A 19,313-nucleotide genomic window follows, 5' to 3' on the forward strand; every position below is an offset into this window, starting at 1 on the left:
TACCACAGACAGGAAGTTAGAAGTAGTTTGCCTCCTTTGAAATAAGGACAAACTTTGAACATGATTATTTATTCTAAAGTACATTTGGGCCTTAGTCGGGAATCGATGGTCAGAGAGAGCTGTTTGCTGCTATTTCTGCTTTCACCACAGTCCCTTCATCCTAGCCTAACCCCCATGATGTTCTCTTGGCTGATTTTTTCATAGGGTCCACCTGGTCAAAAGGGAGATCAAGGAGCCACCGAGATCATAGACTACAATGGCAACCTCCACGAAGCCTTGCAGGCAAGTGACTGCTCCCTGCCCTGACACAGACAATGACACTGATTGATAAGACCCTTGTAATGTGTGTAAATATCAGCTTCCACCCCACCTCAGATCTCAGAGGGCTCCACTGCTTAAAGGACACCTTCTCACTGATCTCCTGAACCCATCTTCTTCTCCCTGCCCCAGTTTATCCTCTTGATTTCCTAGCATTTTTCAATCTTTCCTTCTCTTTCCCTTCTACCTTCAGATGTGCCTTAGTCAGTCTTATCTTAAATCTTGTACTGGTTTTGCCAAGCTTTGTCTCCTTGCTTGATACGTGAACTTAGCAAAGCCATTAAGAGCCCTGAGGCTCTGGAGTTTGAGCTGCCTGGGTTCACATCTCTTGCTTACTAAGTGCATGAGCTAGGGTTGTTGTGAGTAGATGACTAAGTACATATTATACACTTAGAACAGTGCCTAGCACATAATAAGTCTTTTATAGGTATTTCTTGCTACTGCTCCTGTTCAATTCTTTTTCTTCCGTTAATAAAAAGCCATAGGCTGTGTGGCTTGCCTCCATCACCTTTGCTTCCTATTTATCCTCTTCATATTTAGACTCCTGTGTTGTAGCTTGTACCATTATTTTGTTGAAATTTCTCTTATAAACGTCAACAATAACCTCTAGGTCAAGCCCATTGTACTCATCACTCTTGACTTTTACGTGACATTATACTAAACCACCTTCCTTTTGAAACTCTTTCTTTCTGGTTTCTCCAACCTTCTACTCTCATTTCTTCCAGTTTTCTTCTTTGATGGATCCACTCTATTTTAGTATTTCCAATTTCTCTGTCCACCCCCTAATTTGGGGTATTCTCAAGTCTCTGATCTTTTCTTGGTACAATCACTCCCTTTGTGTTCTTTCACATTATGCCTTCCAAATCTTTCACCTCCAGGTCTGATCTGCATATACCTCTAGCTGTCCAGGAATATTTCCACTGTGGATGCAACACTGCTTTGTCAAATTCCACCAATACATACAATTATACTGGTTACCTTTCACACCTACCAAATGATTCCCTTTCCTAACTAACCAGTTTCTGTTAATGAAACCATAAGTTTTCTAATTTCTTGAGATGGAAACTTTAGTGTCATTTTAAAACTATTCTTTGTGCTTCATCCTTTATATCTCACCAGAAGCTACTGTTTCCTTTTTCAAAGTATCTCTTGAGGCTGCCCCACTCTCTCTGTTCCCGGCTAGGTCTACGTGTTGTTTATAACAGATCTAACACTGCAATGAGCCCTTAACCAATTCCTCTACCCCTAGTGCCTCCTTGCTCTTCTAATTCATTCCTATATATCACTCCAAGGTTAATTTTCCTAAACTATCACTATTTTGATGACTCTAATCTGTTCGGAAACCTAAGTGACCCTCTTGGTTACTCTATCAAGCCCAAACTCCTCCATCTGACTTTTACGGCCCTATAACCCTGCCTTTCCTGTACAGAATTTTTTTTTTCTCCACAACATATTTATCACATCTATAAAAATAACCATCTTTTTTCCTGGTTCATCCTTTTTCTTTCATTCATCCATCTAAATCCTAACCAACAATTCACTGCTGCCACCCAGATGAATTTCTCCTCTGAATCCTTTTAAATATTAGCAGTCAGGACCCAGTAGTTTAACATTTAATTATTCTCAAATTCCATAATTTACTTTACTTTTGCCTCTTACCAGATTGTAAATTACTTGTTGACAGTAAACTCATCTTATGCTTATTTTGTCTCCCCCAATGTGTCTGACCCAGGTCTAGGCACGTAAATATTAAATAAACTTATTGGTTGAATTAGTAAGTATACTTCATTCATATGCACAATCCATTTTTTGGCTTGAAAGCCAAATTAGTTGTTTTAAATATTTTCCATTTTGTACTTGTTTGATTTTTTTTCCACCCATATGATTTCACTAACATTATCTAATTATGGTAGATCTACATTTCTATGGGTCCTTTGTTACAACTATCATTTTTAAATAGTAAAGCATTTATTAAATAGTTTTTACAGAATCTATCTTCAGCCTTGTATTTTCCTGTTCTTTTTATTCGTTTTCTTCTGGTAAAGCACATAGAGACACATGCTTACTGCTTAGAGAAATATTACTTGGGCAGTGTGTTCAGTCAGCAGCTTGAATTAGGGTTCCTCAGTGCAAGCGGACTAGACTAGAGCAGTAGCCTCTGGGCTATTGTCAAATTCGAGTCAGTTTTCTAAATTGTTCCCTTTTCCCCACAAGTTGATAACTGAGTGTATAAAGAAAAAGAAAGAACAGGAAGTTTTTATTACTTACTATGTTGTCAGAGTTCTTACTTCTAAAATATAGGGTCACATTTTTCAACTTTATTAGCAATATTGTAAATTTCCCTTAAACTGCTTCCAGTGGCACCATAATTCTTACTACTGCCTTTAAGAGGTATCCACTCTCTTATCTTTCAAGATATGCTCCTATGTTATTGGCCATGGCCATTTTCTGGAAAGACTGTGGAAGAGTTTTAAAGCCTTTACATGAAGAGAGCCTGGCATGAAGCAAGCTACCCTCAGTCTAAAACTGAAATCGGCTTTGATTTCCCCTCTGTTACTAACTAGCTGAGTCACTTTGGGGAAATCACATAACATATCTATATTTCATTGATCTGATCTGTAAAATGAGGATGATTTGGAATGGATTTTTTCTAAGAGTCCATAAAATCTAATATTATGCTTAGGGTTATTTTTTTAGGAGTTCCTGAATACTCTTTGTTGATGTGCCAAAACACACTGTACTTTTTAAAACAATCTAACACCTACATCTTGATATGAAAAAATAGATGTGCTCAGTTTCTTTTTTCACCTCGAGTTCTATATGACTGTAAACCAGTCAGTATCCATCACAGCCAACTAGTTCATGTTTATACCTCAACCTAAAGAGTTATTATTCTTAGGGGGTTGTTTAGGCAACTATGTGTTGTGCTTGTAAATAGCTTATGGTTTTTTTTTTTCACTTCAAAACTATTTGTTTTTCCAATATAATACTCTAGTGAATTAAGAGTCCCTAATAAATAAATTAAACTAAATAGCCATTAGATTGAGAGGAAGAAATAGATATTTGTTCTTCTATTTCTCTAACCAGTGATGGATATTCAGTTTTGCAAATTCCATTTCACTATTGCCTCCTCTAAAAAACATCTGCCCCAAAATCTGGATACTTAGATAAATAAGTGTATATTACAATTATAAAAATATCACTCAGAAATATAAAATTTTACTGTTGCCTCTACTGAAAATTGTTACAGGCATACCTCCTTTTATTGCACTTCACTTTACTGCAATTCGAATATACTGCTTTTTTTACAAATGGAAAGTTTATGGCAACCCTGTGCCAAGCAAGTCTATTGGTTCTATTTTGGTAATTCTCACATTTCAAATTTGTTAATTTTGATTATATTTGTTATGGTGATCTGTGATCTTTTTTTTTTTTTTACCTGGCTGCGCCGCATGGCTTGCAGGATCTTAGTTCTCCAACCGGGGATCAAACCTGGTCCCATGGCAGTGAAAGGGTTGAGTCCTAACCACTGGACCACCAGGGAATTCCCTGTGATCAGCGATCTTTGATGTTACTATTGCAAAAAGACTATGACTCTCTGGAGGTTCAGATGATGGTTAGCATTTTTTTAGCAATAAATTTTTTTTATTGAAGTATAGTTGATGTACAATATTATGTAAGTTACAGGTGAGCAATACATATAGTGATTTACAGTTTTTAAAGGTTATACTTCATTTATAGTTATTATAAAATATTGGCTATATTCCCTGTATTGTACAATATATCCTTGAGCAATAAAGTATTTTTCGATTAAGGTATGTACACTTTTTTTAGACACAATGCTATTGCACACTTAATAGACTACATTACAGTTTAAACAAAACTTTTATATGCACTGGGAAACCAAAATTTGTGTGACTTGCTTTATTACGACATTCACTTTATTTTGGTGGTCTGAAAACCTAACCCGCAATATCTGAGGTATGCCCGTATTTACATGAGCATTTGTCACAAGCCGTTTATTTTGATTTTTATTTGAGGTGGTTATGTTTCCACAATTAACAGTGAAACCTTTCGCTTCCTACCTCAAGCTTTTAAAATTTCTCAACACCATATAAACTAAACCTCTTCTCTAGTGTAAATCAGGGGTGATTTTAAGCTTGCATCATTATGAAACGTGAAAGAAAATAATTTTTAATTCTAAAGAGATTCACATAAGCATCTCAGAGAATAAATCACAAAGCATCCTGCTAGCCTTCAACCAATTTACAGCTTCTTTAACTCATGCCTCCCATTTCACATCGTGCCTCAGTAGAGAATGACATGTCTTTCTCCATCACTACCAAAAATTCTGGTTTTCAAATCATTACTGAAGTTCAACAGAGAACCCTGATGAGTTTATGTAGTTTTAACTTAGAGGAGCCAGATACAAGAAATCCAAAGTAAGCCAACATCTTTAGGACGTCTCTGAGTGTCTGCACACTGGTTCTTCAAGATGGCAGTTAAAACTGTTTTTGAGTAGTTTGCTTAGTTTTCTATCATTTGTTCTTCTGTTAACTGGGTGGAACCTGCCCTGTATAAATTTTAGGTCTCACAAATATAGTTATTTAACAAGCTTATTTAAACCCCTTCTGTTATAGTTCAGTTTACAATAATAATGTTCTTTTATTTAGGCAACTCATTTTAAAATATGTTGTTATCCTTGAACTTTAAAAAAGACAAGCTAGTTTTGTGCTTAGGTGGAAAATGAATCATACATGACTCAGGTTGGAAAACCTCTGAGACATTAAATTTTAAACTCCTTCCCTCTCTAAGGTTTTATGTTTTTGCTGTCTAGTTAAAAATGTAATTTATAATTGGAAAGTAATGATAAAGAAATTATTTCTACTCTATAATTTCTAATAGCCTTTTTAAAATGACTCATCTACCCATATAGGAGCAAAGAAGTAGCTTTCTCATAACCGTAAATTCAACTCTTGGTTTAGGTGAATCCCTTAAGAATAAAATAAGTGGTGCCTTATGTTACATAGATATGATGGTATAAAAATCTGGGCCTTGACTTTTTTATAACCTTGCCCCAGTTTGTGGCCATTTTGCCTTCTATCTTAGAAGCACTGGTTATTTTTTCCTACCCTGTTTTCTCTGAAGCTGTAATGACCGTGACTGATCTTATCATGGAATACAAACTTGAACCATCTGTACACGTGCATAAATGTATTGTTTTCTAAGGAATGATGCACCATATCACTAAAAACTCAAGTGTTTGAAGTGAGATGGGTGGATGATGTTAAGATTATTTTTTACAACAACGACAATAAAAAACAGCACCAACACCTTGAATTAGAAGTTGGAAGGGAGCAGTGGAAGACAAAAAGATGGAGTTAAACCGATAGTCACAAGTTTACATGTAATTGGACAGTGTTTGTCTAGGACCAGAGCTCCTAATGGAAAATGTTCTCTCCCCTAAAATCGCATTAAGTGGTACAGGCCTTACAGAACTTTTTGTACAGCACTTAGACTAGAAAATCCTAATACAAAAATGATTTGTGGATTGGGGATTGGTTGTTTTAGAGATTCATACTTTGAGAGAATATATTTTGGTACAGTATTCAAGCCCTTTACATTAAGAAACAAGGCGAATCCCATGTCAATTCCTGTCTTAGTCATGGCACACACACACACAGACACACACAAACACACAGACACACACAAGCTAATTATAATGCACCAAATGAGATACAAACTAAAAGAAAAATATGTTACTTATACAATTAGATATTTCCGTTTTCTCTAATCAAAGTACTCTAGAAATAGAGCTTTTATGAATAGGAAAGTTTCTCAACTCCCAATTATGCTGACAAGCCACCAACGTACACTATTTTACTTCATAATTTAAATCAGTGAATTAAAATTTTGACATTTCTCTTTTCTTTATCCATAGATTTTTAAATAAAATTCTAAAAAGAATTTTTCAAAGAATTTTTACAATCTATGGTATTCATTTGAAGATATGTTTTCAGGATCTTGTCAATTCCTTATAAGACATCAGTCTTGCCAAAATATATTCAAAATCTTATTTCAGAAATGTATTACTGTACTTTGGCACACAAATTAGGTAACTCTGTCTTTATCAATACATTTTCCCAACAGAGGATTACCACCTTAACAGTCACGGTAACTCCTATTGCATGATTTCTGTGGTTTGTGACTTTGTATTCAGTGTTGATGCATGCCGGTCATAATAGTACTAATGTAGCCATTGTTTTTATTTGATATTTAATGTTATGTTTTCTTATATTAGTAACCTTTTACAACATTTGCCCCAGTTGAATCACTTTGTCTGCTTAGTTAAAAAGTCAAAAAAATTTTTATTGTTATTTTTCTTAAAAGTCTTTGGCTTTATCTCAATAATATGGCTTTGTTCTCTAGTGTTTGGGAAATCAAAGCCTTTGTTGGGGGGAGGAGAGAAGTGTTTCTAGAAACACAGGAAATATTAGGAAGCTAATTCAACCCCAAAAGATGTATGTGGGACATGGCAGCAATTTTACATTGTCTTACAAATCAACTTTAGAGCATTGTTTTAACCTAAATGTGTTGATTTTTTTCTGCTTATAAGTAGGTAGTTTTTATAATTCTGTAACCAGTGAAATGTTTCCTCTTTGCAAATCAATACTGGAGGATATTTGATTATGATAGAAATTAGGGAGGTGTGGAGTGTACTTAGTATTTAAAGCATACATTTTATTACAGATACTATCTTTTAAAACTTTAAAACTTTGTCTTTTCTGGATTTAGGGTCCACCTGGACCACCTGGACCTCAAGGACTACAAGGGCCAAAGGTTATTCCTTATTTTACTTGTTTCCATTTACTACATATGGTGCAGACAATCCCATATTAAATATATGTATCTCTGAAAATCAGTCTTACAAAATACTGGAGGAGCTGAGATCAACAATATTGCTTAAGAGAGCTGAGAATAGAAATTGAGGTCTGGGCTGAAGGAAGAGGGATCAGAAAAAAGAAAAATTAGGAAAGAAGGAAGAGAAATAGAAATGGCATTAAATTTAGAAGGAGGACATTCAGAAAAACAGAATATTAAGCAAAGGAAAAACAAGTTTTACAGAAATTGTAAGTGTAAAGAAACACTAAATGTGGTGTATGGAAAAAGACAAATATTTAAATAGAAGAGGATTGAAGGAAAATTTACTCTGACACCGAAAAAGATCCTTTCTTTCAATCCTTTCATAATAAAATGAACAAGAAAAGCTTCAGCATGATGCATTCACAAATGACAATTTTAGGAATCACTTTCAGTCATTTTTATAACACATCCTGCTATATATATTCAAACATTCTGCCATTTAAATTTCATCTAATAAAACATACCAACTATGAACAGTAGAAACCAAATTACTTGATTATATCTAAAATTTATTGGTAACATTAGCTTTTTCCCTCCAAACTTAAGCTTATTAAACCATGTTCGATCAATTAACACATGGCCAGCGATTCTGGCTTTTCAGAACTGAGTTACACGTGTTGAAATACGACTTTCATCATTGGGTTTTTTGTAGGAGGTTCAAGTGGTGTCAAAATCCATCTTTTGTTTATGCCTCTTAAGGCAGTTTATTTGCTAAATCTACCTCATACACACACATGCACACACACACACACACTATCAGCTTTTGTACTTTTCTCTTTCAAGATACTTAAAAACTGAAAGCTAGCACATAGAAACAATTATTTTTCTATTATTAAAAGGAATATGCAGTAAAATATTACTGAGGTCCTTGGCTATGTGAGATATATTTAGAACATAGATGCTAATTTCAAACAGATTTCATGTATAACATTACTATAAGTTTGGGGATTTTTTATTTTCTATTTCCCCACCACATTCTGCTCCCTAAGAGATATAACACAAAAAATGCTTCAATCATATGCAGTCTTTATCCCTGGTAAGCAAGTTGGCCTGGATCCTTATTCTTTAGTATCTTGGTGAGCTGGACTAGAAAACCTAGAAGGAAATCTGTAGATTCCTTTTTCCTCTGTGTAGAGTCAAACAAGATCTAAGTTCCTTGTTTTATGCCCCCACTTGACTAAGTCTCCAGAAGCAAAATTGTCCTCAATGCTAAATATGTACCTTATTCCATACAAACCTCAAAAACTTCTGGGACTTGACTCTTCTTTATAGCTCAAAGGCCTACAGAAGCCCAAAAAGTACTCGACCCAAAGAAAGCTACCTAGCTACCTAGCCAAGAAAGCTATATCATTAAAAGCTACATCCCCTGTGTTTTATAATCCAATTGCTATTCATTTATTAGTTATATTAATCAACAATTAATTTGGGGCCTCTATTCCATGGTAAATACTGATATCTAGTAAAGATACTAGGATATAGCAAGGGATTTTATTTTATTTATTTATTTTTGGCTACGTTGGGTCTATTGTTACTGCACGCAGGCTTTCTTTAGTTGCGGCGTGCAGGGGCTACTCTTCATTGCGATGCACGGGCTTCTCATGGCGGTGGCTTCTCTTGTTGCGGAGCATGGGCTCTAGGTGCACGGGCTTCGGTAGGTGTGGCTCGCGGGCTCTAGAGCACAGGCTCAGTAGTTGTGGCACACGGGCTTAGTTGCTCCGCGGCATGTGGGATCTTCCCGGACCAGGGCTCAAACCCGTAACCCCTGCATTGGCAGGCGGATTCTTAACCACTGCGCCACCAGGGAAGTGCAGCAAGGGGTTTTAAAAAGGAGCTTTTAGCCCAGGGATGGAGAAAAGCAAGTAAAGGCACAATTATTAATAAAGAGGGTAAGTGCTTTTGTTAAGATGCATACAGGAAGGCTCCTCTCTGCCTTGGGGTCAAGGATGACTTCGAGCTGAAACTGAAAGGCAGGAAGAAATTGGCCAAGTGAATGTCTAGACAAGTAGAGTGGGGGAGGGTTGTTAGTCATACTCCCTTACCTCTTACCGTGCCACCCTTCCCAGCACTCTGGCCCACCTCGTACACGCCACAGTGGTCTTGTAATTGAGATCTTGGCTTAGTTGATACAGTCCTTCATGCTTTCCATTATCTCCCCTTGAGAAGGTTGGGATAATTGTGGGGAGATGTGCCTATGACCAGGAGTCAGCAAATTCAGCACGAGGCAAATATAAAACCCATTCTCACTCAGGACACACAGCCCCAGACTGAATGGGAACCTATTCAAATTAGCATTCCTCCTTCCTTTATCAAACAGGGACTGTTTGACTTCTTATACATCAAATAACTCTTTACAAACTACTTTTGGTGGGTGCAGGATAAATGAATAACTCATGAATTATATTTTTCTTTTAAACGTTTGTGGGTCACATTTTGAAGGGAAAAGCATAGCAACCATTACTGGACCCAGAGTGCTGACAAGTATTCAGACTGCATGAAACTAGGGCTTAGCCAGTTGCATCCAACCTTAACAGACTTGTTGGTGGCAAAATAAATGTTGCCGCTGCCACAAAGAGCAGGAAATCTGGAATTTTTTAAAAAAGGGTTTTTTCTTTTTTTTTTTTCATGTGTTTGTCATGCCTTCCTTTAACATTTGGAAGGCTCAGATTTCACACTATGACCAATAGCTCTTAAAGTTCTAACCAGGGAAGGCAACTCTAACCATTTCAATATTGCGGTTTATAACATCACCAAACAAGCCTTTCTAGAAAAATACAGCCTCAAGTCAGTTCCCTTGGAAATCTTTCTGCGAGGTAGGCTACTCACGCACTCCAAAGAATTGTTTTTACAAAGTTTCCGAGGTGTGGGCATCAGAGATATTTATAATGGGGTCTACATAAATGACCCATTGATATAAAATAATATCTTGCTTTTCAAAGAATTTGTTTGTTCAGTACCTTTCCAATTGAAAGGTAACTGGACATTTGTTGTTTGAATAAATCTCTAGCACATTGTTTAAATTTGTCTTTAATGGAACATCTTCAGTTAAGAAAAAATAAATCCATCTCTTTTGGGTTTGTCAAGAGTTCTAATAAATCAAAATATGAATAGTAAATTTAGTTCATTCCTAGCATAGTATAGGAAATTGAATTGATCCAAAAGTAATTTTCTGTGGATTAAGATATTATCTGATTTATTATATCCTTCAATGAGGCTTATCTGGAAATAGCACATTCACAATCATTATGAATTTGTATCCACTGTTCAAACAATGCCAGGTTAAATATTATAAACATATGGGGCCTTTCATTTTACTCTTTCTTGAGCTAACTACCATGTTTTTGCTTTTTTCTCAAATTGGAAAATAAGAGAAATCATACAGAATTTTAAGGAGGAAAAAATTAACTAGCTGAGGCGTATAGGTTGTTCCTGTAGGATATGGTCGGCCATCAGATGATTTCAGTTTTATTTCACCAAATTTGTATAGCCTGAATCTCATATAAGGGAAAAAACAAAAACACTGAATCTTAGCGATATATAAGTATTATTATACATAATATTCAAAAAAATGTTATTTTGGAATTCCCCGGTGGTCCAGTGGTTAAGACTCTGGGCTTCCACTGCAGGGGGCCCGGGTTCAATCCCTGGTGAGGGAACTAAGATCCCGCATGCCACACAGTGTGGCCAAAAGAAAAAAAAACGTTATTTCACTTTGTATAGTCATGTGGTATGATGTAATAACGTACTTGAATTATGGTGCATTTGCTGAAAGTTAAATTGTACTGTTACCAACTAGCATCATTTTTTGCCTCATTTTTACTTAGTATAGTATGCTACCAATAATAAATAAGAAGCTAGCCATCAATTTTTATCTTAACAGGGAGAGCCAGGATCTCCAGGAGTCCCAGGAGTTGATGGAGAGCAGGTAATTTTCAAAGACATATACTGTCATTTAAAGCATCATTATTGATGACATTTTGTTATAAGTTTGAAGACCAAAAGACATGAGTGTTGATTTATGATATTCTCTTTTTTTTTCTTACCTTCTGTTCTAGAGACTACATTAACTCTAAAAAGCAATTGGTTTTAAATTAGGCATTAGTTTTCTTTGTACAAACATACAAGTTATATGATGCTTTAAATTTGCCTTAATAATCCCTATCAATCTACCAATGACATCTCTGTGAATTTTTATTAGACTTGTAAGATAATTACCAATTTAGTAAGAATTGCCTAATTCTTGTCAGTGAATACAAATAATTCAAGATTTAAAGCTGTGACGGTAGTTTCCACAAAATTAGATATTGCTTCCATGTGTTATTTTGACATTGTTTTCTTTTCCCAAATAAAGATTGTACCTAATTTTCTAGATCATTAGAAAAGACAGAAACAAGCAGGATACTTGTAGCTTTGTAGAATATGGCAGTATCTCTGAGGGTTTCCCCTAAAACAGAGGTTGACAAACATTTTCTATAAAGGACCAGATAGTAAATGTTTTAGGCTTTGCAAGCCATAGACATTCTCTATCAGATTTTTTTAATGCCACTTAAATTTTCTTTTAAACATTCAGCCTGGGATTTCCCTGGTGGCGCAGTGGTTGAGAGTCCACCTGCCGATGCAGGGGACACGGCTTCGTGCCCCGGTCTGGGAAGATCCCACATGCCACGGAGCGTCTGGGCCCGTGAGCCACGGCCGCTGAGCCTGCGGGTCCGGAGCCTGTGCTCCGCAGCGGGAGAGGCCACAACAGTGAAAGGCCCGCATACCGCAAAAAAAAAAAAAAAAAAAAAAAAAAAAAATTCAGCCTGTACAAAAACAATTCCTGGGCTGGATTTGGACTGTAAGCCATGGTTTGCCAACCCCTGGTAGAAATGAATCTGACTAGGAGAATGTGGACAGTATTCAAAATTCAGAATCTAATCACAAGGATTAATTTCAAGATATTTGATGTTTTCTGGGCTTCCATTATTTACCTAAGAAATGGCTAAAATCAAGAAGATCATAAGAAATCAAAGACATTCTTTTTTTTTTTTTTTTTGTGGTACGCGGGCCTCTCACTGTTGTGGCCTCTCCTGTTGCGGAGCACAGGCTCCGGACACGCAGGCTCAGCGGCCATGGCTCACGGGCCCACCCGCTCCACGGCATGTGGGATCTTCCCAGACCGGGGCACGAACTCGTGTCCCCTGCATCGGCAGGCAGACTCTCAACCACTGCGCTACCACGGAAGCCCTCAAAGACATTCTTGATACAGTTTGTGAAATATCCTTCTCAGGAGATACTATTAGATAAGAAAATTAAGAGAAGGGTTATTTTAATATGAGTTGTATATTGAAATCATATAACATCACACTAAATTAACATGTGGTAGTTATAAAAGAGACTTTAGATGATCTGCTATATCCATCAGAGATCACATTAGCATTTAAAAATCTGATGGTAAAAAAAAAAAAAATCTGATGGTATTACCTCCCCCAGTTAGTCATTATAAATAATTTGACATATATAATGACATACTACATGGTATGTCATCCCTACATATACAATAGCTGAATTTTTTTTCTATAGGCTTCACAAGGTCTTCTTCTACTACTAGGTCCAGTGGGTTGGCTCTCCTGCTGCTCTCTTTTACTAGATTCCTGAAACCAACCAGGATCTGATTAACTATAAGATCCATCTATCTATTTAGGTACCTACCCACCCACCCACCCACCTAGTGGGTGACTCTGAAGTAGGTGCCATGAAACAGATATACGTAACAAGAAAAGACAAGTTCCTGTCCTTAAGTAGTTTTTAGTATAGAAAATATGAACAGGTTAGTGCAACCAGGGATCCCTATAACCATAACTAAAATAACTATGATAATCCCTGCTGGAGAATGGACCATCTGGTCATATTGCAGTGAACCTCCTTGGATGAAAATGCTTAAGGATATACATTAATTTCAGTATTAGTATCACAAAATTCCTATTTTTTTTTTCATTTAAAATACACATATTTCTATTTCCTCACTGTAAAAAGAGAATAAAAATCACATCCTGGATCACCTCATAGAGATGTCACGAGAACAAAATAAGAACACTGGAAAAGTAGAACTATTTCTAAGCATTAATTGAGCATTAGTGTATAGTGAATGATCTACCTGTCTATAGATGGGACCATTGAAAACTGTTGGTGATTGGAACCTCTGCCTGCATTTAATGGGAATAGAGGGATATAATGAATGATGTGAAAAATTTATTTGGACCTTTGTTACTATAACACTAGGTCCTGCTTCAAAATGTATATTGTGCATTAAACCCATTAATCTGTTTTCAGGACTGGTGATATAAAATTAGCTGCCAGGTAAAAATGTGGAATCAGGAGAAATGATGTCAACACTTACATTCCTGCTTTTCATACTTAAATGGCCTAAGTAATAGAATTTAATCTCTTCCATTACAAGAGGAAATAGTATTGATTCAATGTAGAAGTTTGCTATAAGAGATAACTCTACCTAAAAATGAAAATCAGAATCATCTCAGCCTGAGGCCCATCTATTGGCAAAAGTAATCTGGAATTCTATTTTCCCTATTATGTAACCATCCATGGTCAGTATGATTCTTAAGTGCAAACCATATCATTTGTAGGGGCTCAAAGGTTCAAAGGGAGACATGGGGGACCCAGGTATGCCAGGTGAAAAAGGAGGAATTGGACTTCCTGGATTGCCGGTATGTTTATATCCTTAAAGATGTATTCATATTAAGATAAATTCAATAATCAGAAAATAGTTGTATTATTAGCTACAGTCTCATCTAATGGTTCATTTAATATTTTTATTTTTAAATATTTGAGGTGTTTTTGGTTAATTACTACAACTAAGGCTCTAGAAGAAATTTTAAAGCATCTAACCAAATGAATTATAAAATAAACCTTTATTCTTTCCTGAATTATTTTCACTAGAAGATAGTAAAATAAATAGAGTTGGTCATTAATGTAGGATGTAACTGATCATTTTAAAATAAACAATAATAAAAAAACTAAAAAATACAAAATAATTAAAAAACAAATTACTCTGGAAGTGTTCTCCTTATGTTACAATATTATGGGATGGTGTTTTTATGGATTCCCCCATAATTTTTACTGAGAATTTGGAGAGGGAAATGTAGAAAAATGTAGGGGAAAAAAAATGTAGAAAACCTCACTGCCCTAGATCATTTTTTAAAACAAGGAAATGTGTAAATAAGTGTCAGTGAAAACGAAGTTAAAAGACTGCTATTTAATGTCCGCACCACCATTAAAAATATAACAGTTATAATTGGATATATTTAGCAATGTATAAGTTTAACCAATCAAGCATAACTTAGTTTCATTTACTTTATAATTTATTTCACATATCATGCACAATCCTAGGGATTTGAGGAAGCTTGCTGTTTAGCTTGAGGCTAAAATGCAAGGGGATAAATCCTTCTGGTACATAATCATGTGCATGATATTATAAAAATTTCAAGAGGATGATGGATTTGGGGAGAAAATTCAGCTGTTCCTTACTTGACCAGCTCAACTCTTAATGGTTATTTGTAGGGTGCCAATGGAATGAAAGGAGAAAAAGGAGACTCGGGATTGCCAGGTCCTCAGGGTCCTTCCGTAAGTCCATGGGGGCTGAACTTCCATGGTTCCCGAAAAACTCTGAAATGGGCCAATTATTCACCGACTTCAACCTGTGCCAGATGGCTTATCAACAGTAGAATGGCCATGAACCTCTTGGTCTGTCAAACTGTAGAAGAAATATCTGTCAGCCTTGTACAGCGAGAGACAAAAGTGTCTCAGAGGTCTGAGTTAGAAGCGATTTTTCAGAGGACTATCTAATCCCGAGGAGAAAATCAATGGTTTTCCCACAACGCTTTTGGATAGAGCTCTGTGAATGTAGAACCTATGTTCTTTTTTTCTCCAGAGCCTTGTTGTTTCTTAGTGAAATATTTGAGTTTAATAGTAGTTGTAGCATTATAGCATTTCTTGGTAATCAGTTGCTTCCTTTTCTTTTAATGTACTTTTGATTTATTCTGGCTTTTGTAGAACAACTGTATTTTTTTTAAGTTTTTTTATTCTCACGAAGGAATTTCCAAATGTAGAGAATCAAATGCATCACTTCTTCCAGTATCCTTCTTCCTCTGCAACCATTAATGGCCTTAGCAGAAGCCCAGCATGAGATTCAAGCCTAACTGCCTTATCTAAATGAAGTAACCAAATTCATGTTTATTTTTCGGACATGCAGATCATAGGCCCACCAGGCCCACCAGGTCCCCATGGCCCACCAGGCCCCATGGTAAGTTTCCCTTCTCTCCAAAATATAATCATTTGTTTCAGAGCATGCTACCAGAGGAAACATGAACACACCTCTCAAGACAGCCAGCTTGTATGTTGTACTACTCTCTGTGGAATGGACAAAAAATAGGAGGTGCTTTTCTGATTTTACAGTGTTGTCTTTCACTCTCCCAAGCACATCTGTTGGAAAGAGATAGGGTAGTTTTGTGATAGGAAAGTTGAATAAACAGATTTGGCAAGCTTTACTCCACTCTTTGGGTATGAACATTGGAAAATCATTTTAACCAACCACTGTTCTAGGCCATTAATAGCATAACAAGATTACTAATTGTAGCCATTAATGAATGTTTCTAACCAACTTTGAGGATTGAGACCCTTTAATGAAATGTTCAAAAAAAACATTTAGAAAATAATATGATAAAAGTTGTCTCACTTCCACAGATGATATATATTGTTGGATCTTTTTCTTTTCACTTTTAAATACTTCTGTAAATACAGTGTTTACTGCAAGTATCCCTCAGTGACCAGTGGAGACAATGACTGTGTCCTCATAGAACTTATGTTCAGTGAGGAAGGTAGCCATTAAACCAGCATAATTCTCCAAATGTCTGCCTAATGACAGTTTTGTTAAGGCTAGAACTAGAAGGCAGAATGCTTCAAATGCTTTTGACTGGGATAGGTTGGAAACGAGTCAGGCAGTCTCTAAGGTCACATTTGTCTCGACAGTGTCCCGATAAACCATATGTCTTCAATCATAGAGATTAAATAAACTGTCGGTCACTCTTTCCTCCTGTTGTGCTCCAAGAAAGAACATCATTGGAATGATCTAAACCACAGAGCGTAGCCCCAGACCCAATCATCTATTTCTTACTAAGTGCCGTTTCTATTTCATACCACAAAACAATTATAATTAACCTGATTTTCTTAAAACTAAACAGTGCTTTAAGAATCAAGCAAAGGGCGTACTTTGGGCGTTTTTATACTCCTGCCACTTTAAGTTAGAAAATTAAATTTTAAAATGCTATATCCATTCATATCATAAAATTAATTAGTTTAAAGGAATTTAAAACCATTTCTAAAATGAAATAAGAATACTTGATAAAATGGCCATTTCCTGAAAACGTTTATCCATAGCATATCCAAAGGGAAAATATTATTCCAGTGTAGACATATGTAACAAATATCTATGTATTGCTTGCTTAAAAAAAATTTTCCTACGGTTGTATGATTTTGCTGATGAGTATTTAAATACTCCTGTCTCCAAATAGTTCATTTAAATGACTTGAAAGTTTAAAGCAATCCACAGTAATCTTTAGTTAATTTAGGTTGACTAATTAGTTTCTATACTTAAATTTTCCACAAAATACAGGGGAAAAGCCCTGATTCATGAATGTGTCGTGACTTCCTTCCACTGGTAAATAATTGTTACAAGAGCCTTGAATAATTCATCTTTGTAAAAATGAATGCATTCTAAATAATAATGTTTAGCACTAGAATCCTTTTCTTAGCCTTAAAGAAATGATGCAACAGTGTTCCAAACTTGACTGTCATCTCCTCATTTTCTTGCTCCTTTAGATTTCTTAAAACCTTGGGTCTAGAGCAGTTAGTAATTGAAAAGGTCTCCTCTTCACTGGTACTTAAAGTTCAAATTTTTTTTAGCAAATTTTAAACTCATAAGGTATCTCACATATTCCACCTAGATTTTTTTAAATAGGGATTTGAGAAATAGAAGTAGTGTGGGTTCACAAACACTTTTTTTTTCTTCCATATAACCCTGGCAGATTCCCCCCTCCCTCTCACGGGTATTTAGCAGAAAGAATTGCTGTTAATGAATTCCCTATTACAGAGGAATCCAAGAGCTAGAAGGAACTTTCTCTAGGTATTAACATCCACTGGCCTGCCTCTATCTAGCTATAACTCAAACAAGAAGATTCTTGTTATACATCTCTTTTGTTACTTTATATAATAGTTAATAGTCACTTCTGCTGGGAAAAAGTGAATCAATTCTTAATTAAAAGCTGTGTTTTCCATTTTCAGGGACCCCATGGACTTCCTGGACCAAAGGTAATCCAACAAATCCCTTGATTATTTGATGGCTGTTCCATTGTTAATCGTGGGGAAGCATGAGAGAAGCATGTCTGTCCTGTCTTATTTATTTGTCAAGTAATATAGATAATCTTTAAGCCTTTAAGTATCCAGATGTTTAAATTTCACAACAAATGACTTACAACAAATTTAAGTGATAGCACCTAGAGATGAATTAGTCCTCAATTTGCCTTTTTCCTTGTCACTATGTAAGTTTCTTAAGTTACTAATCATAATATACTCAAAATCAACATTCTAAAAGAAAAAAAAAGTGAATCTGATGACATTCTCAGACTAGTCCAGATGCTCTTTCTTAGTAAGGTATCTTCAGATGTATATTCAAATGTTATTAGTTGATACTTCTTGCTTGTCATATAGCAGTACTGCATCTAAATGCTTTAATTATCCAGCATCTTAATTTTGTACTCCCCCAGAGGTCACTAGTCTAGAATGAGGTGAGGTATATCAAGTATGCTATACTAAGGAGAAGGTTACATCACATACATGTATTCTACACTCTGAATTAACAAGAGAACAATGGAGAATATCCCTTCCTTGTCAGAATTATTGCAGTTTGTATTGTGAAGATGGATGAAGGTGCATTCTTTGCCTTTGTGTAGACCGAGAAGACACCTTAGAGGATTAAAATGAGCCCTGAAAGACGTGCTTCTTCTTTCAGTGAGCATATGTGATGAGGACGTATGTTCTAATCTCAGCTTTGCCACTGACAGGCTGTGTCACCTTGGGGAGATTATTTACCCTCTCTAATCCTTCATTTACTCAACTAGGTAACTTACCTCAGAGTGTTGTGATGATTTAATGAAGTATGATTATAGAACACTTCACAGAATATCCAGTGCAGCTGTTAATAAACACCCAAAAAACCTCAGTTGTTATTGTAATCTTGTGTTTTGATGCTTTGTTCTGAACAGAAAAATTTAGCTAGTCCTCAAGGCTGCTTGAGAGAAGGTTCAGTGACTCTTGAAACCTCCTCAGTAGTGAGTTGATGCATTGAAATGGAGAGGGGGTGAGGGGACACATAAATGCAGTGTTGGCACTAAGAATCAGAAAACCTAGAGGCAGCCCACCCTCTCCTCTGAGCACTCCCCCTGACCCCCCAGCTTTAGAGGTGGCAGAGGGATTGGTCTGACTCCAGAAACCTGAGTTTCCTTTTCGAGATGAAGCCGGTGACTCACCCAAGAAAGGAAAGAGTTCGTGCCTCTTTATTCTTCTTAGAATACCTTACCTTCTGATAAGGCCAGTGATTGACAGTGTCTCAGTGGCGTGGATTATATTTTAGGGTAAGAACATTTTTGGGGGGGTCAAAAGAGAGCTTATCTATCAGCTCTGTGGTCTAGGTACTTATCTAGCCTTCTTGGGCATCTTTCCCCACAATGGACTAAATAATATTTCCTTCTGTTGACTTCTGTTTGGATTTTAAGGTACCACTAAAGACCAGATTAATTGTAATGACTCAGGCCAAAGCCGCCAAGATTGAGTTTTTAATTCTATGAGTGATTCAGTTACCCCATCACCATTACATTAATAGATGCCCAAGATCCTTTTGATATCTACAAGGCAATGATTCACTTTGCCTACACTTAACTTCAATTGTTATTTAAATCATAGATTTCAGAGAATTATAAAGTTGAAAACATCTCACAGATTATCTGTGCTAGTTCCTTGATTTT

At 36.1% G+C, this 19,313-nt stretch overlaps 1 protein-coding gene across 3 annotated transcripts in view; it reads left to right on the forward strand.

Annotated features, from left to right (window-relative positions):
- COL25A1 (collagen type XXV alpha 1 chain) overlaps window positions 1–19,313 on the forward strand; it is a gene marked incomplete at both ends in the record, with an annotated part of 479,103 nt that overhangs the window by 434,668 nt on the left and 25,122 nt on the right. For 2 of the 3 annotated variants that reach the window (XM_079701033.1, XM_079701035.1), the window contains 8 exons: window positions 205–282; window positions 6,469–6,492; window positions 7,114–7,158; window positions 11,120–11,164; window positions 13,863–13,943; window positions 14,797–14,859; window positions 15,488–15,538; window positions 17,575–17,601. In XM_079701033.1, the coding sequence (XP_079557159.1) occupies window positions 205–282; window positions 6,469–6,492; window positions 7,114–7,158; window positions 11,120–11,164; window positions 13,863–13,943; window positions 14,797–14,859; window positions 15,488–15,538; window positions 17,575–17,601 (414 nt within the window). The remainder of the gene's footprint in view (window positions 1–204; window positions 283–6,468; window positions 6,493–7,113; window positions 7,159–11,119; window positions 11,165–13,862; window positions 13,944–14,796; window positions 14,860–15,487; window positions 15,539–17,574; window positions 17,602–19,313) is intronic. The other variant, XM_079701034.1, reaches the window with a different exon arrangement.

Source organism: Hyperoodon ampullatus (genome assembly GCF_949752795.1).
Source record: "Hyperoodon ampullatus genome assembly, chromosome: 1".
Classification (NCBI taxonomy): domain Eukaryota; kingdom Metazoa; phylum Chordata; class Mammalia; order Artiodactyla; family Ziphiidae; genus Hyperoodon; species Hyperoodon ampullatus.